This window comes from Strix aluco, chromosome 1, assembly GCF_031877795.1.
Source record: "Strix aluco isolate bStrAlu1 chromosome 1, bStrAlu1.hap1, whole genome shotgun sequence".
Lineage (NCBI taxonomy): Eukaryota > Metazoa > Chordata > Aves > Strigiformes > Strigidae > Strix > Strix aluco.
In genome coordinates, this window is record NC_133931.1 from 4,412,929 (window position 1) to 4,434,786 (window position 21,858).

General features: G+C 37.1%; 1 protein-coding gene across 10 annotated transcripts in view; it reads left to right on the forward strand.

Moving 5' to 3' along the window:
• The window catches only part of PTK2 (protein tyrosine kinase 2), a 230,038-nt gene that overhangs the window by 138,966 nt on the left and 69,214 nt on the right, over nucleotides 1-21,858 (forward strand). For 9 of the 10 annotated variants that reach the window (XM_074831417.1, XM_074830880.1, XM_074830964.1 and 6 more), the window contains 7 exons: nucleotides 1,009-1,071; nucleotides 5,131-5,185; nucleotides 9,418-9,558; nucleotides 10,290-10,367; nucleotides 11,480-11,587; nucleotides 12,825-12,942; nucleotides 20,629-20,659. In XM_074831417.1, the coding sequence (XP_074687518.1) occupies nucleotides 1,009-1,071; nucleotides 5,131-5,185; nucleotides 9,418-9,558; nucleotides 10,290-10,367; nucleotides 11,480-11,587; nucleotides 12,825-12,942; nucleotides 20,629-20,659 (594 nt within the window). Of the gene's footprint in view, nucleotides 1-1,008; nucleotides 1,072-5,130; nucleotides 5,186-9,417; nucleotides 9,559-10,289; nucleotides 10,368-11,479; nucleotides 11,588-12,824; nucleotides 12,943-14,374; nucleotides 14,464-20,628; nucleotides 20,660-21,858 lie in introns of those variants that run through there. The other variant, XM_074831671.1, reaches the window with a different exon arrangement.

A 21,858-nucleotide genomic window follows, 5' to 3' on the forward strand; every position in this document is an offset into this window, starting at 1 on the left:
GAGGGTTCCCAGCACAGCTTTTGAAATGCATGTTTAATTTTTGCTAATTTATGGAGAATTTCCAGCCTGAAACATTTGCTTTAGTTATGCTGTTGTCTCGCACAGGGAGATTAGAGAAGAAGTAAAATTGATAAGAAATTAATGGCAAATGTAAACTTATTAGCAGAGAATAGAAGTGTCCTTTGACCAGTACTTTCCAAAATAAAACAAAATTTAGGCTTACAAAATTTCCTAGGTATCGTAGGAGAACCTGATGTCTTTGCTATAAGTTTTGCTGATAGGCCCAGAGAAAACAAAAATTCCTTGTGTAAATGCAAACTCCTTACGCACTTAAAAAATTGTTCGTGCCCTATTTCAAAACGTGTAATAATCCATGATTATTTTGTCAGCCAAATCCTGTTTTCCATGGTTCCCATGCTGTGGCTCTTCAGAGCAGTTTCATGAGATACTTGTAATATACAACTATTAAGACTGTCTTACCATGAATATTACTGGTCCACCTTCTCAGTGAATACAATGATCCCAGCCCTCTCCCAACAACAGCTACTCATTCATGATTTATTTATTAATTTATTTTTTAATGTGAGCATGTCTGGATTGAAACTGTTAGTTTTCATCATTTCCTGCTTCCTCTGGGTCTCCGTTTCCATGCACAGACACAAGTGCTGTTACAAAGGAGGGAGGAGGTACTGTTGGAGGTAGAAAGGACCTGCTGAAGTTCAGGTTAGATCACTCCTTTTGGTAGCAGTGCAGTTAAGCTGGTTTAAAGTGGTTCTGAAAATGCAGCACTGCTGTAGCCCTGTGTAATGTTCCATGTGTGAAATTATTTTGTAAAATAAAAATCTGATCTGTTGAACTAGAAGAATAATGTGCTAATATTTATATTTGAATTCACTCCACCAGTGTTTTCTAACGGTAAGTCTCTGAAAGATTTGACTACGTTGACGTTGTAGTTTTAGGCTGGATCATCCAATAATTGTCACTTTCAAATATTTTTCCTGACTTCAGGAGGTCCTATGGAGAGATGAGAGGCAATGCATTAGAAAAGAAGTCCAACTATGAAGTGTTAGAGTAAGTATTGCGTTCTAGATTGAGGTTTGAACTGTTTCTTAAGCCGGGACATTAAATTCAGTTTGGTAACAGAATGTTTCTGTTGTAAGTTTTTTATTCCATGAAGTTTGTTGAGATCTTTGGGTGCTTTAATTAAATTCTGTTAAAGAAAAGGATGATGAAGCCTATCAGGGTGTAGAAGTAGGAAGAGCACCTTTAACTCATGTCCAGGAAAACAGAGTTGGAGTTGTTTAAACTTGATCAGGAGGCTTATTATGGTTTTTTGCAATTTTGCTAATGTTTATGGGTTCATCAAGTCCAGTTCTAAGGTGATTCTGTTTCTAATGTTTTCCTGTGCATTCTTCAATTGTGACTCATCTGTGGTAAAGTTTGAGTTACATGAAAATGTTTGTGGTATTGTTTTTTCTTGTTTGATCAGTATCTGGATTTCCTGAATTGTGATCTTGCAATTAGCAAATTTATTATTTATCTATGTATCACAAATTTTAAGACCACCAGGAAGTATCCTTATACTGAAAATATTGTGGTTACTTAATCATGTTGTACAGTAGATAGCTTCAGTCCAAACAATTCAAAGTCCTTTAGAAGCTTCAGGGATTGAAACCTGGTTCTATTTGTATTAATTTAGTGAAAGAGGTTTTGTACATACATACACCGATGATCTGCTCTTCACTACTAATTATGTTTGTGAAAAAGATGCTGTACAGTTTAACATAAAATTGGGATAAAAGGTTGGTGTAGCATGAAGTCTCTATTTTTTATTTAATTTTTAATAAAACGTGCTAAGAGGGGTAAAATTAGAGAATGTGGAGGTGGAAGATTTTTCACCACAATGAATAAGTGTGCAAGGATTTTTGAGGAAACTGATTTTAATAGGTAAAGGTAACTAATGAATTGCCTGCTTCTTTATATTGTGCCTGCTATTTATATAGTGCTCTATCTATGCAGAATTTTTTAAGCTATGTTTTTGTTTGAATTAGGGGTTTTTTTTAAGGACTTCAGTTTTAAGACAGTCAGTAGTAGAAATACCCTGGTTGAGGAAACGCATAACCAAACATTACTAATTAGATTAACAACTTTGGAAACAATGAGACAAAGGAAACCGGGGTCATAACAGATGACAGGAAGTATTAATTAATAATTGTAACAGGTGAGAGTTACTGGAGGACTCAGTATGGAGCTGCGTCCAGTTTTTAACAGTGACTTGTTTCTTTCAGTGCATGTGTTTTCCAAGCAGTAACTGTTTTGGTAGGAAATAACTTAATTGTTGTTGTGAAGAACAAAGTGAGGCAAAACCCTGAATGCAAAATCTAACAACTTAATGCCATGAAAAAATGGAAATGTGGAATTGTGCATTTTTGAGATTTTGGTTGGGTTTTTTTGGAGAAGCAAAACGGTTTTTGTATGGGACTTACCTGGGAGAGATGAAGGATAAACACACCTTCAAGTGGCTATACATGATTATAAGCTAGTAAAAGTCTGCAAAAAGTGGCAATGATCCCCAAAATTTACTCATTTGATCTTACCACCTTAATATGCTATAAAGGTTTATCTACACAAGTAATTTATTTTGCAAGTGAGGCTTTTTGTTTGTTTGGGGTTGTTTTTTTGCTAGTTTTACTACATCATGAGGTACTTAACCAGCTGAGTGCAATTTTTAAATGGCACTTTTTTGCATTTGATGTGATTGCTTCTTGCCTGTCTTTGTCAGATGTCTATTTGATGTATGTTCGTCTTTGATCAGATTTTCATACAAGACGAAATCTGGATGGGAAATGGTAGATAGAATCAAACTGTTAAGTAGCCTTTAATAGTTGGGCCTTCATGTAATGAAAGAAGAATTTTTTCATAATAAATGTGAAGCCTGTTAGCATAGAACAGGGATAATTACAAGTACAAAAATGGGAGCTATATGAAGGAACAGCTGCAGCCACAATTTCATAAAAAGCATGTTAAAAGTCTATTATGTTAATCTAACATTACTTTTTTGTTGTAACTTCAATTGAGATGAAAAATAGAAATAAAGATATATGTTGCCTAAAGCTGCTTATCATTATATGACAAGTGGTATCATCTATCTGTAGTTGGTATTTTATTAATCCTATTGAAGTTTATACATAAAAAAAAATAATTTACATTTAAGCCCACATGTGGGATGCAGTGCATGAGGTTAAATACAAAGCTGTAGGAGAACTGTATGAACCAAGATCACACTGCTAATTATCTCTTACTGGCAATCAGAAAACAGATGTCTGAGTTCTTAATGTGGAGGACTGAGTTGGGAGTATCCCGAGTTGGCCATTTTACCCCTCACTCAGTGCAGCTGAGGAGGGAAGGGAAGGAGTTTGTACGGTTGTGGATTCAAAACTGTTTGTATGTTCCAATTTCTAATGCTTATTCTCTTATTTATGGATATCCATAGTTTGTTGTTGACCATGGCGTTAAATCTGTATGCTGCTTTTGTTAAATTCTCCTCCAATAAATAAATTTGCCATCTCAGTTAAACACACGATATGCTTTATTAACAAATTTTATTAAAAAGAGTTGTGTTTTGTTGTACTCTGCATAAGAATTTCTTCTGAATTTGCTACATACAGAGCTGTACAAAAGACTACTCTACAACTCTTCTTAATAACGAATCGAATCAGATTGTCACAGCCATGTGCTGCAGTACTGCTAAGATGAGTAACACTGGAGTGATGTAGGGCGCTTCATTTTTGAAAACACCGTTTCTCTCTCAAACACTTAATGTTAAACTAATATATTCCTTGTCAAAATGTCTTTGCATGTTATTTAGATGGTAATAGTGTGGTAGATTTATTTAACTGTGTGGGATGATAAACCGCATATAATTTGCATTTGAGAAGAAACGCATCAAAGGAATTAACATTTATGAAAGTTTTATAATCTTTCAGCTTACTGTCATTGCATAGATGCTAGTGTTCACTGCTGCTCATGAACCTTCTGCTTCTCTTAGTTGAGAATGTTTTTAGTATGTTTTGTGAAATTCTATACTAGTCTTCAGAGAGCTTTAAAAATACCCTGTTTTATTATTTTGAGTAAGCTTTTTATATTGACATTAATGTTGGCTTTCTTCTTGTGCCGTTAGGTAGCAATAAATAAATACTGTATATCTCCGGCTTACTAATGGCTTTTCTTTTCTTTGCCAAATGTAAGAATTCCGGATGTATTTCTGTTTATGTTCAAAGCACGCAGTTGTGGAAAGCTTTCTTTCATACTCGTTTCAGAAGCAGATATGGGTGTTTGTTTAAAAGTTGTTATAACCTCTTAAATTTAAAGGCAAAGAGTCAGTAACACCTTTGAGAGGCAAGGATATAAGTTCTTTCTTTATTTACATTTTTCCTTTGGTTTTACCTCTTTCTCATGCAAATTTTCTGCTAATACTGTACAATTAGTTCACAGTCATGCAACATTTGTTATACCTGAGTGTACAGTGATCTTCTGCACTAACATATATCTGGCAACTTCTCAGGCATTTTTCTTGAGGCTCATGTTTAATTGTAGTGATACATACACGTCAGACGTAAGCTAGGTGCAGCACATCCGAGCCACAAAAGTATTAAATCCTTACAGCTCTGCGTTTCAAACCAGCAGTACAACCCTGGTTATAAGTGTGGAAGTGAGCTTGATGTAATTTAATTTGCAAGATCTGAGCTCACAGACAGAATTAGCATCATGATACACAGATGAAAAAAGTGAGATTACTTGCAATAAAAAGCTGGGAATTTTAAAATGAAATGCTCAATATGAGGAAAAAGAACAGTTTTTATTTTGAAAATTTCTCTGTGCTCAAGCCAACATTTCAAATAACACACTTTCTACAGCAGGTACCTGTTGCAAATGCAATATCCTTTTTGCATTTAACAAACCGTTTGTTACTCTGAGATTGTCGAGGACCTTACTATGAAAATCATTTACTATATTGCATGTGCTAGTTGAAAAACTAAACAAAACAGGAACAAACCTAAAACACCACCCTGAAAAAGAGCAATGTAATATCGCACAATGTTTTTAACGCTGCATGTGGTTTTGTTTCAGGAAAGATGTTGGATTAAGACGGTTTTTTCCGAAGAGTTTACTAGATTCAGTGAAGGTAATTACAGTTTCAGTCAGTTGTATACTACTTTAAAAAAATGTGTCAGAAATCGGAAAATTGCATTATAATTTTCACTGTATAGTCATAAGGGAATTGCTGTGCAGTTGTACTGGCAGAACTAAGATAGTAGTGGTTTACGTGGCCTTGCTGAGCTACTGTGAGAGAGGTACACCTCTACCTCCTAAACCTTGTGAGCAAAATTTCAAAACTAGTCTCAGATCCTCTGGTATCAAATAACACTTCTTTCTTCTTTCCTTTTTTTTTTTTTTTTTTTTTTTTTTTTTTTGTCATTCCCCCTAAAAGAGAAACGAGACTTCTGGAGAAAGAGGAAGGGGACATGTAGGAAAGCAACATATTTTTAGTGGCAACTCCATAAACCATATTCTGCCTTCCTTGCTCAAGATTGTATCCAACTCATTCAGGGAAGATTTCCAGTAATTTCCACTGACATTAATCCTAGTTAAGAATATAAATGTTAGTCGAATCTCGCTTCCATTGAAGTCCATATGTTCCCAGGGTAATTTTTCTTGACGTGTTTTGAAAAGGTTAAGAATGGTCACCAAGTATTTTTACAGCTGTAGCCATCTTGATATGAATGTCTTGGTAAAATACCTCTTACCATTCATATGTAAAAGTATAAATCATAAATTGATATTTTCGAGCTGGTTTTGGCAAGCATCGATGGTTTTATAGAAATAATGGCATTCAGCGTCAGATTTAGAAAGTTACTACATTATGATTGAAATGGATAAACAGAAAAGGTCTGTCATGAAGGGGTTTTGTTTCAAAAGACCTTTGAAAATCAGAAGCTAATGAAGTCAAGTGGATTTAAGTAATCCCTCTGCATTTTAATTTAAGCAATTATCTGTAACTGTATTCTCTGCTAAAGGGAGACATTGTGGTGAAAGGCTCCAGACGTAAAAGAATTAATAACTATCTTAAAAAATGATATTACGGAGCCAGAAAACTGACCAACAAAGAAAAGTGCTCTTTAGAAATCATGAAATGGAGAGGATAGCAGAAAGAAGTAGCAAGAATTGCAGGTGAAGCTGAGTAGAGCCTTCCAAAGACATGAAAAAAATGTTGGATGTATGAGAGGGAAAACAAGGGAAGGAAAAAGGGGTCTGCTTTTTAATGAAAATGAAATCCCTGTTAAAAATAATCTATGATAGGTTCAAATGATTAAATGACTCTCTTACTTTGTGAAGACCAGTGATTTTGAACTGCCCAGGAAAGGAGGGCTCCTGATGGCCGTGAAATATAAAGTTAATTATTTCTCTCTATTACTGAGGTAAATCATAGAGTGTAGTGCAGTGGTAATCAAATTTGTTGATGCTACGTGTTTAGATGTCAGCTCTACAGAGAGCATCACTCTATATATGGGATGATCAGAAGACTGGAAAAACGAAAATCAAACTATTTAACAGTGCAAAGTAACTGAAAGTTCAGCTTTATTTGGGGAGCCCATTAAATAAATAATTTTAAAAGGAGCTTAAAGACATCTATATTAGCTGATCACAGTGTGTCTGTAAGACATAACGTTGTACAAGAAAGCAAGTGCTGTCTCAGGAGGTGTCTAGGGTCTCCAGGAGGAAACATTAAAGTCATTGGACAGTGCACTACATCTTATATATGCTGGAAATAGTTATGTTTATCCGTGTTCAAGAAAGAATAAACCTAATTCAAGTACAGAGGAAGAGTTACTGAGTCAACAGGCCTTCCATTTTCATTACTTCCACTAGAGAATAATAAGAAACCTTCCTGCATTTAGATCAGTTAATTAGTAAACGGTGCCTCTAAGATGACATGACTGCTAAGTCATGCTCTCTGTATGTAGGTATAACAAGTATGCAAACACCATGGGGGAAAAAAATCTACTTATACTAAACCAACACTTGGGGGTGGGGAGAATGTGGAGAAATTAATGTAGTGAGATTGTGTTCAGTTTGCAAATTAGGAGTCTTACCTGTCACTCTAGAGCATGCCTTGAGCAAAAATGGAGGGAAAAAAAATGTTCTTAGGAAATATTTTAAGAGCAAATTTTCAATGCATTTCCCTTGAAGTTGTTATTTTAAGATATTTCTCATAAATGGCTCTGTTCTATTATGGAAAAGGTGTGGTTTTGTATGTGTACACTTTATTAATGATCTCAGCGTTAAAGTGAAGAGTAAATCTTTGTGGACTTTAGTGAGCCAAATAACATATGCCATTATGCATGGAAGTCAAGATGATGCTGAAAGAGGCCAGGAGAACAAACCATAGGCAGAATAAAGTATCTTTCAACAACTGAGTGGCTGAATTACTTGGGACAACTTGAGCTAGCAGATTTTTTTTCCCTTTACAGTGTTTTGCTTCTGTTATTTGACAGGTGTTCAGTTAATGCTAAGGTCTTCAGTTCCCTTAACATCGCTTTTCTCTGTGAAATGGAAGATAACAGAAAGGTCCAGTTTAGTTTGTCTGAGTCCCAGCAAAGTCTTAGGCAGCTCTGGGTACAGTATGGAGGTCTCCTGTCTGCGAGATGCTTTCTTTATCCTACCCAAGTATCCACAGCCACCTGGTAGTTGGTAAAAGGTTCTGCTGAAGTGTTGTAGTAATTTGAAATTCCAACAAAATGGCAGATTCCTTTGTTGACTTTATAACATAAAGTTTATGTGCTGACCTGAGGGGGTTTTTTAGCCCATATATGTGTCGTTGCAAAGCTGATCATCATTTTGTACGTGAATATGCAGCACCCTTGGATCACTGCTATTAGGGTAACTTTTCTAAACACTCCTTTGAAAAATTCTGGCTATTTAGAGTTCTGAATGTTCTTTAAAGTTTTACTAAAAATTAATGCCTAATTGAACTAGAAGTGCTAATGACAAAAAGAAGTTTGTATTTGTGGAGTGCCTGAAGCTGTTACAAGCAGTGTCAAAGAATGAAGAGGTTTAATGCTGTTACGATAGGACATTTAGATATGTTTTGGTAGAGGAATAATGATAATTCCTTATCATTAATGTCTTAACCTTGACATACTGCAAAAGTAAGCATGGTTTTGCCTTCTATTGTTTTGTTAGTTGGAATATATATTAGAAATGGGTATTACTAAGGTTTTTTAAATCCGTTCAGTCACTTCAGACATGGGTCAAGCTTTGGCAAAGGGAAAAAATAGATGTGTGTATGGTTTTGATGTTTTGGCACTATGTGATGTAAGCAGTGATGAAAAAGCAGTGGGTCACCTGGCTCTACACTACTTACAGAGCACACCTGTACTCCTCTGATTAGGACAGAGGAAGAGGAGGTTCTGCACTTTTGTCTAGATGATTTCTAGTGTTTAGAAACAGATTTTTTATTCAGGATTCTTGATTGTTCAGTTTTGGGGCATGTTAAAGAGATTGCTTCTTGGATTCTGTTTTAATATGATATGAGTGGCTGCCTTCCTAGGGGTTATATATTCAGGCAGATACTTTACCTTTCGTAAGTCTTAGTTTAGATATCTTTTTTTTTAATGCAGTTGTTTGAAATCCTGCTTGTATCCTCTACATGCTTTACTTTTCAGGATATGTAATTACGTGTCTTGTTCTGTCACGCTGTCCCAGATGTTGGGAGGATGATTTGTGCTGCTCTAAGTGGTTATTTCTGCCCTAAAAGCAGTTAATAGAGTGATATGCAATATATTTAAAATAGTTAATTTAAATGTTTTACTTTTTACATTCATTTTTAATTTACTATTTAAATTTTATCTTTTTATATGGAAGTTACTTAGAATATTATCAGACTGTAAGAACCCACTCTGTTATGGATAGTGTAAGATACTGTGTGCAGAGATTAAGCCACAGCTACAGCTGGGTTGTTACTACCAGGTAAAAGAGAATGGTGATTTAAGTTTAAAACCTAGTATGAAGGTGTAGGTTGCTGTATTTCTGTCTTGGTACACAGTTAAGAAGTTGGGAGAAATGTGGAATCTAGGAAAAATAGTTCCTGCAAAGATTAATGTGTTGTCTTTCATTATAATTTATTCAAAGCATTATTAGTTATATATTCCCTCTATAATGTATAGCAGAAATAATTTTGTTCCCAAGCAGAAGTTTGAAGGCAGAACTGTTACTTATATTTCAAAGCTGCTTTTTTTTTTTCTTCAGTTGTCTGCATCTCATTGATAAACTGTTAATATTAAGTGACTGAAACTCTTAAAATGCAGTCACTGACTAGATTTAAAATAATTGATCTTTAAACATTTTAATATACAGGCCAAAACACTACGAAAATTAATCCAGCAAACATTTCGACAATTTGCCAACCTCAATAGAGAAGAAAGTATTTTGAAATTCTTTGAGATCCTCTCTCCAGTGTACAGATTTGACAAGGAATGCTTCAAGTGTGCTCTTGGTGTAAGTAGAGGAGGAATGGGACAGTGACCAGAATATGTGCTGTAGTTATGAATCTAATTGGTTTTGCTTAGTTCTGCAAGTAATTGCTTGCTTAGTTCCTGCTTTGATGTAGAGACAAGTCCTTGGATTTCAGTAACAAGAAAATATATTCATTGATTTTATTCAGAACATTCTCAGTTGACTGTTAAAAAAGCAGCATTCATTAGTAGGGTAAGAATTGTACATTATTAAATATTTTTATTGGTGCATTGTTTGTGAAAGTCAGGCAATTTTTAACCTGGTTTCCTGAGGAAATGAGACTTCTCAGCTTCTTGTGTTTGTAAATTTTGCTCTAATGCCTTTTTAAATGTACCGGTTTCAAACAAATTTTGAGAAAGGGCATTGTCTGCAAGCTTTGTGAAAATAGACACTCAAGTAGAAATTAGAACATGAACATCAATGTCCACGAGGAGAGAAAAGGAAATATAGGAAATATGTAGTTTTCATGTAGACCTAAGATAAAACACATGGAAATGCATTTTGAGTAGCATGAATCCCCAGGAAACCAGTCATGAAGAGTTTTGCTACTTATAGAATTACTTGATTTTAAGAGTTTTAAATTGTTTGAAGAGTTTGAAAGCTTCTAGAGACTAATTACTAAAACCTGTAATTAGAACATTGGAGGGTAGTGTTCCGTAGCAAAGTCTTGTCTTACTATTGAAATTTACTGTCTTTCTCCTTCGATTCTGAAGTCAAGCTGGATTATTTCAGTGGAACTGGCAATTGGCCCAGAAGAAGGAATCAGTTACCTTACAGACAAGGGTGCAAATGTAAGTCTACTTCTGTTTTCTTTTCTCAGTTACTGTCTTAACAGCCATGACCTGTTGTGAACTGAACTTCACACAAAGGGGAATGACAAGTCTAATCTTTGAGTTAACCACAGAAGATCTGGGGAATTCATCATACACAGCTGTTACTCAGATACTAACTCATGATTTGGGATCATCAGAGAAAATGCAGTTAATTAGAGAGACAGCGTCAGCCTTAGCACTGAATTGGTTGGCTTTTGTACCCAGTGAAGTGCTCACTTACAGAATTCGAAGTATTAGTAGTGACTTTTTAACAATGAAATATGCAAATTATTCTAAATTATTCTCCCCTTTCTTAAGGAGAATGTGTAAATTAAGAGCTTGTTTAATCAGTTAGTGTTTAGCATTTTTGTGGCCATAGCTGGTATATTTGCTTTACTTCATACCCTTAGTAGCCTTTTCATTGATATTGACTGTGTTACAGTATTTCCTGTACACCTCCATGCTGCAAGGAAGTTATGTTCAGACAGGTTCTTTTAGCAAAATGTGTGGGACCTTCACAATCGTGACTTAAGTTGAGCCCATGTCCAACTTCTCTTGAAATTAATTCAAAGCTATTGAAAAGGTTTGGAGATCAGGAATACATAGCCAACTAAGAACATACCTTTTACAGCAGTCTGGAGGTTTGTTAAGTAAGCTGTGAGGGCAGGTTCCATGTGGTTAACCTGTTGAGTTTTCTGTCTTGACTTCCAAGAGATTGTTTCCACGATGTAGTTTAGCATGTGCCTGAGGTTACTCAACAGTGACCTCTGTAGGCAAACTTGGTGCTTTCATTTTGCAAGATCACTGTGGATGTTTGTATATGTTGTTAGCTAGAGCCTAATGAACCTGTAGAAGGAAACAGAGGAATGGATTTCATAGAATGGTTTGGGTTGGAAGGGACCTTAAAGATCATCTAGTTCCAAACCCCCCCCCCCCCCCCCATGTCAGGGATACCTTTCGCTAGACCAGGTTTCTGCAAGTGTAATTTGGAGATTGAAGTCTAGATGTGCTTCTGCAACGTCAGGAATAAAAGCACAGTATTCTGCTGTAACTTTAAAATTTTCCCCACTTTTTCTATTGCCTTTTTTCAGCCAACTCATCTAGCAGACTTTAATCAAGTGCAAACTATTCAGTATTCAAACAGCGAAGACAAGGACAGAAAAGGGATGTTGCAACTCAAGATAGCAGGTGCACCTGAGGTATGATATTGACGGTTGTGATAAACTTACTAGCTTTGGTTTTCCTGGGAAGGAGTGTAGGTATACTCTTAATAGAGATGCTCTGTATATTGTACTTTTGTTCTGGTCTGGAACTTCATTCTGGATTTTTCTACTGTCAGTGTAATCATGATACACTTCTGTAAGTGCATGTTTAAGCTGGGGACCGCCTGTCTGTGTATGTGTACAAAGACTTCAGTTATTGTTAAACTCCCCTGCTCCTCCTGTCATTAACAGCCAGTGCACTATATTTTAACATTTTGAATTCCAGGCATTCTGCAAGTGTTTGATTTTTCTTGTTCTTTTAGGGGAAAGGGAAGTTGAGTGTGAGCAGATGCCATCACACCAGTCAGATATTTTTGGTTTTAAAATAGATTTAGAGCTCTTTACGTGTTTTAGGTTTTGCACTTGGTGCTTGTAGACTTTGATATTTGTAAAAGAAGCTTAATTTAAAAATACTAGCCCTTAAGTGCAACTTAATAGTAGCCTGCATATGTATATGATGCTACGTCCTAAAGAGGAAACTGAGCAATTTCACTTCTGTGAAAAGGGGAAATATGAAAGAGGGAAAATTTGTTCCCTCATAATACATGGAGGCAGAGCTGGAAGTGAAATAAAATCTTTTCCTTGGTCCAGTGCACTAGAAAACAGTCACGGTGGTACAGAAGGATCGAGGGCAAGTTGGCAAATCTCTGCAGAGGATGATGAATGTTGATGAGATTAAAATTTGTAGCTTGTCTGTATGTGTCTCATCTCTTTATCCACTGTCCATCTTTTATTTTTACCTTTTTTGAAATTGTGAGGTTTATTTTTTAGGGAAAAGCATAAATTGCTGCAGAAGGGTGGAAAAAAGATACCACTTGTAGGAGCTTTAAAGAATAAGGAGCAGCTTCAGAATTGTCATAATTATGGCCATAAAAGTCATTGTAGTTGAACACTGGTTGACTAGAAGTTTAGCTAGCGAGCCACTTAATAAGGCCAGATTAATATTATATTTGAGTGGAGGGTTTTATCAGCTCTGCTTTCTGAACCTTGTGTTTTAAATTTGCTACAGAAAAAGGTGAAGCAGGAATCTGTAGTTCTTTGCTCACCCACATTTTTCTGTTTACTGTTTGCAAGTCTGTGTAAAGTTCTGATGCAATGACACAGCTGTTCCACTCAGTGTTTGCAACTACAATAAAACCTCTTTGTTGGTGCCTTGTTTTTTTCCCTTCTTTAGCCTCTGACAGTGACAGCACCATCCTTAACCATTGCAGAGAATATGGCTGACTTGATAGACGGATATTGCCGACTGGTGAATGGAGCTACGCAATCTTTTATTATCAGGCCACAGAAAGGTAAGGAGAAGTTAATTCAGGTAGTTGCTATACTCATATCTACTGATAGATTATTTTGCACTTGAATAGAAGACACAAGGCAGCAGCAAAACCCTCACTTGGAGGCTCTTGTCTTTCACGGAGGAACCATGAGGTATTTTTGTTATGAGAAACACTGATAGTAAATGTCACTCCATCAAAAATTACTTAATGGCTGATAATTTGGTCTGGTTTTCAGTAATCACTGCTTTACACTATTCTAAACTTCACTAGCAGAAGCAAATTGTGGTTGAAGGCACTCCTAACAAGGACGTGTTATCTTGAAATGCGATTCCCTAATCTACAAGTGGAAATTCAGAGACGTTGGTTAGAATGCATTTGGATAAGGTTCTGACTAGTGATGATTTCTTACAATTTCTGCCTTCCTAGATACTCAAAACATCTCTGTTTAAAAATTAAAAATTTTGAGAGAAAGACTAGAACCAAAGCAGAGGCGTATTTTGTAGTGTTGATCAGTTGTTTTTGTAGCAACCCACAAGCTGGAAGCAGTGAGACAAGGGTGCAGGTACACCTAGCTTTAAAGAGAGAATTTTAATTAAATTTCATTAGAATTTTTCCTAATTTCAGCCAGCTTTAATTACTGAAAAACATCTAAGCAAAGCTGCATAAGAATGGAAATTTCTGACCTCCTGTACTAATACTTTACTCACAGAAATTCATCCAACTTTTTTGGTTTCTAAAACAATAACTATTTACGTCTTCCCTATTTGTAATAGTACACGAACTATCCCAGAAGCTCTCTGATCTGAAGCTGAGTCATGTTTTAGCCATGTTTTTGCTTTTTTGTGCCACTGGTTTTCCCTGGTCTTTCCCACATCCATATATAGCATCCTGCCTGTGCACGACAGAAAAAAACTCCAAACTGAAACTTGGTCATTCAGTAATGAAGAGATGTGATTGTAGGGTGTTAGATTTTGGTTTTGACAGCACTTAGGAATTGTTCAGATTATTCTTAAATTTGCATGTTTATCCTACACAAAGGAAAATCTTCCCTCAACACAAACTCGGCTCTTCTAGCCAACCTGGTGCACAACTCGGTGATGATGAACCATTGGTACCAAATTTTGACACCTAAAGGTTAATGCTGGTTTATTGCTCTAAAAATAAAGTAGGCATCACAAACCAAGATTTTCATTTCACTAGACTAGTCTATACCTGTGAGCAGTTGGCTTTTGTGCCTCTTCTTTTCTGAAAAATTGTGGTTTGGGATTTGTTACAGTCCTTATTATTCGCTCCCAAACTTTACTTCTAATACCCAGTGGATTGGCTGGTTTTCAGCCTGAACTATAGTAGCCAAAGTTGAGCTTTTAAAACTTTTTCATATCTTAACACATTCCCCACTTCTCAGTAAGTTAATGGATGACTCTGACTCTGCCCTCTGCTTTTTCTTTAGAGTCACACGTGTAGAGCGTATCCAGTTCTTGCCACTTCTGCACTGGTGGTACTTCAGAAATTGGGTCGACTTTGCCAGTGCTATTATCGGTTTGTTCCTTTGCTGCTAGAATTTTTCTTTTCTTACCTATATATAAATGCTGTTAACTCCACAAAATACCACTGCCTGATGATTTCCAACTGTGTTATTCACAACAGCAACCACAGGCAGTCAAGGCCTTCATCAAGTCTTAGCTCTGTTCATCCAGCGTGCAAGCTTCCAGTGCTGTGCACTGTGGCATTGATTGTGCTCCAGCCACTTGTGTTTCCACTTCTCAGTCAAACCCTGCTCTGCTGTCCTCTGCTGTTCTTGCCCAAGTGAGGGAGCAGCTGCCAGTCAAAATCTCTACAGGATTTACCATGTCCTCTTCAATACTTACTTGTTTCATGATGCATACAATCAACTGCTGCCTAAGATTAGCAAGGCACGTAGATCCTGACTTACTGCTCCTGTAGGTGGCAATAAAAATTGACCCACTCTATTTGCCCTTTTTCTAATTCTTGTATTCCTCTGACCTGACTTCTTTATCATTCAGCTGCTACATTATCTAGACTCACCAAGCTCTGTGAAGGGCAAGATCTCTGATTTTTCTATGTGTTGCACAACTATGCCTTGCACTGTTGTTTGCTGGTAGGCATGAATGCAAAATAAATCAATGCATTTAATGGAGTGTGTTTATTTGTGTGATATTCTTACTGGTGTATTTTAACGTAGAATAAATGAGCAGTGATTGAGTTAAAGGAACATTATCTAGCACTTTGGGAACACTCCTCTTTATGCAAATATGAATCGAATCCCTCCAGTTAAAATAAATTGTGGGAGTCTTTTTCTGAGGTTTCTTTTCTTGAAGTTCATAGCAATACTCAACATACTAATTAGACATTTTGTAGGAGAGCTGTCCCCACCATGGTCTGCATTCCCAGATCCCTCCTATGGTGAGCTTTGTTTATATAAGGCACATCAGAAACAAATCATGTAGCAACTCTCAATCCAGCAGATGGGTTTTCTCCCGTCTTTGAGCCTTCCCATCCCATTTGTTGGAAATTTGCATGTTTATTGCAAGTTTCCTCATAAATTATCCTTCTTGATTACTAAAAGAACCTGTGTTTTTGTGATACGATCTTTCTTGCTACCTGTTAATGATCCAGTTTCTCTTAATTTGGTGAGAGCACTTGGTAATGTTTAAGACCTGGACAGTATTTGGCATACTTCCATTCATTTTAGGATTTTTTTTTTTATAAATATTTTGGTATACAGATCTGTTTAGACCAGTGTGGAAACTTTAACCTTAATATTTGTGTTTCCATTATCACACTTAACTCATACACACAAAGAGCACAAATGAAGCAACGATAAAAACTTAAACTGATATTAAGTGGCTATTTACTGATTGGACTATGTACTAAGTAGCTTTCCTGTGATCTTAAGTCTAGTGGCTGAATTTTGTGTCTATTAATCAGTTTAAACAAGCTTTATAGGTAATGCAGAATTGTCAAAACTCTTACAAAAGGCTAAAAAAACTGGAAAATAAACACCTAAGCAACTGAAACAGTTACCTGATTGTCATTCATTTATACCAGAACTCATCTTTACATTAAAACATTCCCTTTAAATCTAAAAAGATTACAGCTAAATGAAACCTCAGAATTTTGAGTTTCAAAATACCAAAATTAAATAATCCATTAAGTTCTCCAAAGAAGTGTTTTCTGTTTTCACACAAATTAACCATGAGCACCATTTTCATCTTAATGGAATGGCAACATGTATTCTAATTCTTACAATACTGTTATCACTTTACCCCTCACTGATTTTGCTTTCACAATAATTTCAGTCAGGTGAGGGCAGTTTACATTGTGGTAAATCAAAATAGTTGAGAGTTCTTCATGTCTCCTGGAGCCAGAAGTTATAGGAGTGGTGGAAGGTACTGGGTGTAAATGCCAGGGTTTTGGTTGCAGGGGTGTCTGCTGTGGGAGCAGACCAGGGGTTGCCCTGTGCCAGTCAGCTGCCTCCACACCATTCCACCCCCTGCCTCTGTGACACACATACTTGATAATTACAATCAAAATACACATTCTTCACACATTCTTTACGATTTCCACTTACATCAACAAAAATTCTCAACATCAAAATCTAAAGTACTGTCATCACAAAAGCAAAAAAAAAACCCCACCAAAAAACCAGTACATACACCATAAAACTCCTCTCCTTGTCCCATCACCACTTTACATCAACACATTTCTGACACCAGCATCCAAGCTCCCCACAATTATTGTTCTCCCTGGTATATTCTTCAGTCTGACTTTGGCCACTCTATCTTTCAGTTACTCTTGCTGCCTTGAACTTCTGAAGCCCCACATTGGGCACCAAAAAAGTGGGTTAGCCCTGGCCAGCAGCCAGCCTCAGCTGCTTGCTCACTCCCTCTCCACAGCAGAACAGGGGGATTAAAAAGCATGAGAGAATTTCTGGGTTGAGATAAAGGCAGGGAGATCACTTACCAGTTACTGTCATGGGCAAAAGAGACTCAAACCAAGGAATACTAATTTAATTTCTTGACAATTAAAGTAAATTTGGATGGTGAGAAACAAACTAAAACAACACCTTCCCCCCATACCTTTTCCCAGTCCCACCTTCCCCCCTTCACTCCCCACTCCTCTCCCCTCCAAGGGGCGCAGGGGTTGGGGCTGGGGGTTGCGGTGGGTCCCTCGCAGCCCTCTGGGCCGCTCCTCCCTCCTGCCCCGTGTCCCTGCTCCAGCCGGGCCCTTCCCTGGGCTGCAGTCCTTCAGGGACAACCTGCTCCCACCACCCTGCAGCCCTCGCTGTCAGTATCTGGGCATGGACACCCCAATACAATCACGCATGTCCTTTTTTTTTTAACTGAATATAGAATTGGGCAAAATGTTGTGGGTTTCAACTTGTGAAAAACAACATATGCTTCTACTGTGATGCTGTTAGTAATGAATTTTGACTTCAGACCTACAAGGGTACTAATGAATGTTCCGTATTTTATTTGGGATATAAGCTGTAAACAGTTGAGCACCAACTTGGGAAACACTGCCTGAAGTGAGCAGTTTCTATCCGGAGAGCATGTAGGCGTCTATAAGATCAGCTTTGATACGCCATTTCAACAGTAGTTCCATGCGGATGGATTTTTCCTGAATTTTCTCCAATGAAATGGGAGGCGTTTCTAATACTACTTAATAGTAGGTTTTTATTTCAGGCTGCTTTTTTTTTTCCCCCCTTCCTTTTTTTTACATATATGATTATTTTTCCAGTTTCCCCAGTCCATATTTGGCACTCCACTTGACACGGATCTTCAGCAAAAAGGGGGATGTTGTCCATGTAGCCGGTCAACGCATATGTCAAATTGTGGCTTAAGAGCAGTGCCATGTGCTCCTTCCTTCTCCCCAGGGCTGAGCGTGCGTTGTCCACCTCCCACCCCATCAACCCAGAGGACAAGGGCCCCAGTTGTGGTCAGTGCATGACAGTGCACTGCTCTGCTGCTAATGAGAACAAAATCAGTCATGCCTCATGGAATTTGGCGAAGGACAGTGAAAGGGGAGGTGATCACATATAACGGGGTTTTAGTTCTGTTGGACCCATACAAGCTGCCTGAGTTTCCAACCAATCTGGAAACAAATACTCCTTTAACTTGGGTTAGAGTTTCTGCTTTTCTCGGTCCATCCCCATTGTTTTCTTCCTTAGTTTTCTAGCTGTCTTCAATTCCTTTCATGTTTGTCACCCTCATTAACTACATCATACTACTACTCCTCAACTAACTACATAATACCACTTCTATTCACATTCTCCTTATCTCACAACATGTGTAGAATGGGTTTACTATTAAGATGGAAACAGAATTTTATTGTGAAAGAGATTTTTTTATTATGATCCTTGGTCTATATTTTGCACCTATAGGAAGCTGTTCAGTAAGGGGAGACTTGCAGGAACAGAACAGGATTCTCATTATAAGGAAATTTAATACTGCACTGGGAAACTAGATTCTGTCTTTATCTCTCTTAGATTCTCTTTGATAGGTAGTCATTGACTTCATAGGTTGCCACCTATGGTATTTCTCATTTTCTTAAGAGATTGGGGTCTACATTTGCAAGAGAAACAATCTGATCTGCAGCTGAGGTCAGTACTTTGAACACGTGAAGCGTTGTGGCCCTGCAAGTGTTATGAAATCATTCACTGATGTTTCTGAAGTCCCCAAATATACTGATATGCTCCACACATAAAAAAAAAACCCTAGAGGAAATTAAAATTGTATCTTTAGAATACAGTTTGAATAGTATGCAGTTAATATGTGATGGAGCTACATATTAAAGAGCAAGGAAAATTATTTTTAATAACTGCTTATTAATTGTGCATCTGTTGATTAAAAAATATGGAATGATGAACTGTGCAATTTAATAAAGCTCTTTTAACACAGAGGTTTGTATGTTTGTATCACTTTCTAAACCTTTAAAAACAACAGACTGTGGCAGTATGTTTCGCCAGTAACACATGTGATTCATCAGCAACATCTAAACCATTAAATCCATTGCCAAATGTAGGAGCAGTGTTGGAATAACTAGCAGTAGCAGCATGACTTGATGTGATGAACAAAGGATGCTTTCACAAATAATGGCTGATAGCTGATGTAGATACTGGGTGGAATTTAAGATTCTTTGGAGCATTCTTGACAACTCTAGGGAAGCCTGCATAGTAGCGTGCAGGACTCTTCTGCCTGTTTTTCCAAGCTCAATGTCTTTTGCCCAGTTCCATCCAGTGTGAATCCTCTGGTGCCCATTACAGTTTCTCTCCACACCCCCCCTGCCCCAAGCCCCCCCAGGTCCTTTCCTGCCAGGCTGTCACCTTCATCCCTTTGATCTCATACTCGTCACTCCACACTACCTCTAAGGATCTTTGCCTTTTGTTCCCTTTCCCCAAAAGGTATTATTTACCCTAACATATCCCAATACCTTTATCTCCCACCTCATGCTTGTATAATCTTGCTGTCTTTCCTCCACCCTCCAGTTTCAGGTGCTTGCTCTTGTTACTTTGCTGAGCTGCTCCAGGTCATCTTCCAAATCACAGCTTCTCGTTTCCCTTCTTTCCTGCATCTTCCTTTTCAACACCTCCATCAGACAGATCAAGCCAGACCTGAGTCATTGAGCCAAATGATGTTGTTCTGCCTTTAGACAGCAAAAAAATTATAACAGAATACTGTAGTTTGCCATGTTGAGCATGGCTTCTGGGCATCAGGCATTTCTCTACTCAGTCCCATAATACCCATAGGTAAGACTGTTTACTTTTATAATGTCTGGAAATCTCAGAAATTTTAACATAGGATGAAAACTAACTAGAATTTACATGATTTTGTGTAAACAGTATACGTCACCATTTTCTGAAAGTATGGCTATTCCATTTTCTCTCGGGTCACTTTATCAGTGCTACAGTGATTTAGAGTGAAATCTATTTTAATTGCCCACCTTCTCTCCTTCCCTGCGTACTTCAATCTGCTGTAAATCATTGGTGTTTTACTAAAGGGTTGATTAGTAACTTCCCCATCATCCTTCCCCACGTGGATACCAAGTATCTCATCAAATCTAATAGGGAAAAAAACCCTTGAATATGTACATCCAAGCTTTTGTACACAATACCATTACCTAAGAAAGACTTGCAAGGATTTGAAAATTGTTTACAAAAAGCTAACTTCCTCTTTGGCTATTAAGCATTAGTGTTCTGTATTGTCAACCAAATGTGGAATCAATATGATAAGGTTACGAGCTTTAATGATTTATTTCAGTTGTCTTACCTGGAAGTCCAAGTTGGCTTCAGTTGTTTTATTTATATGTTAACACATATAAATTTTAAAAAAAGCACATCTTGGGGATAAAAGAAAAGCATTTCTTACTAGAGAGATGAGATACTGTCATACCTTCTGCAGGTGATTTATCGGAGTTATTTGTTACAAATGAAAAAGAACTTTTATATTCTGTGTATGTTGTTCTCTCAGATAAGAGTTTGCCAAAAGGTCTGTATCGCTGGTTAGAAGGAGTTGTGTTGATACTCTGCTCTTAATATGTGTATAGAACACTGTTCTGAATCAATGTAATTTTTCCTGAGAGATTGTGATGATTATTCTTTCAGGCATGTATATATTGCACATTGAGAGAGGTTATTTGGAAACTTGGAAAAATTTTAATCCTGTTTTCTTCTTGTTTACACAGAAGGTGAAAGAGCTTTACCATCAATACCAAAGTAAGTTTTATGCTTTCTTTTCATATATGTTTTGAAAAAGAGTTTTGCTTAAGTGATGCTTTAGGACTTTATACGTGCTTAATTGTTGCTTTTGGATTCTAGGACAAATAGCAGGCAGTGATTTGGGACCCTGGGACATAAATGACTGACAGCAGTATTAAACTGTAAAGATACCAGAAATAAAATCTGAGGAAAAAAGTGTATAAGGCATCGATCATATTTGACAGTGACAAAGGAAGGATGTTTTGGAAAAGACTTGACTGGGATTCAGGCTATTTATTTTGAGTCCCTGAGTAAATTTAATTATGGGAGTAATGCTAAACAGTTTTTGAATTGTGGTTTCAATCTGTGAATCAGTCTATGCTCTGTTTTTTCCTCTTTGTCCCCTTTTCTGCTTATGTGAAATACAGAAAATAGATTTGTTTTCCTCCTATCATAAACCTGTCATGTCACCTTTTGTTAATGGGGCCAGTCTGAGTTGGGATCTCTAGGTTCAGTGTAATAAAGAATACCATTTACATAGCAAATACTTTTTAATCTATTTTTTTAAATATAGTGTAGAAAAATTTTTCTTCAATAATAATTGTGGGTTTGTAGAAAATTATATCAGGCAAATAGAGTTGCATTTTTTCCTCTGGCTAGTTTTATGGTGATACTGTATCCAAGGTATGCTGAGACATGCTATCTGCACATAATAATTCTTACAAAGTATGCTTAAATACCTCTCTGCATTGTTCTCCTTCCCAAGCTTTAAGGTAAATAAGAAAAGATCCCTAATTTAGCTCTGTTTGAACTAAGACTGCATCGTACGTTGTTGGAGTTGGTAGTCCATAACACAGTGGTAGGCAAGCCTATTAATTCTTCCTGCTGATTCTCTACACCCCTGGATTCAGTGGGTGGGTCTCTGGCAAGTTGTGATGGTTTTTTCCCTTTCCATCTGCAGTTCCTTATTGTGGCCTCCTAAACTTTTTTTTGCTTGTTCGTAATCTGACTGCTTTCTCAGTAGCCACATACAGACCAAGTTTAAAGTCACATATCATCAGTGTGTTCTCCTTAAACTGTATCAGGCAGTATCACCAGTATCCAGTAGCAGGAGATAACTGTTGAAAGACCTAATGAAATTCAGCAGTTTATAGTGTCTTATATCTTCCTTTTTTCCTTTGGGACACAGGGACTGTGCCTACTTTGACCCAGCCACC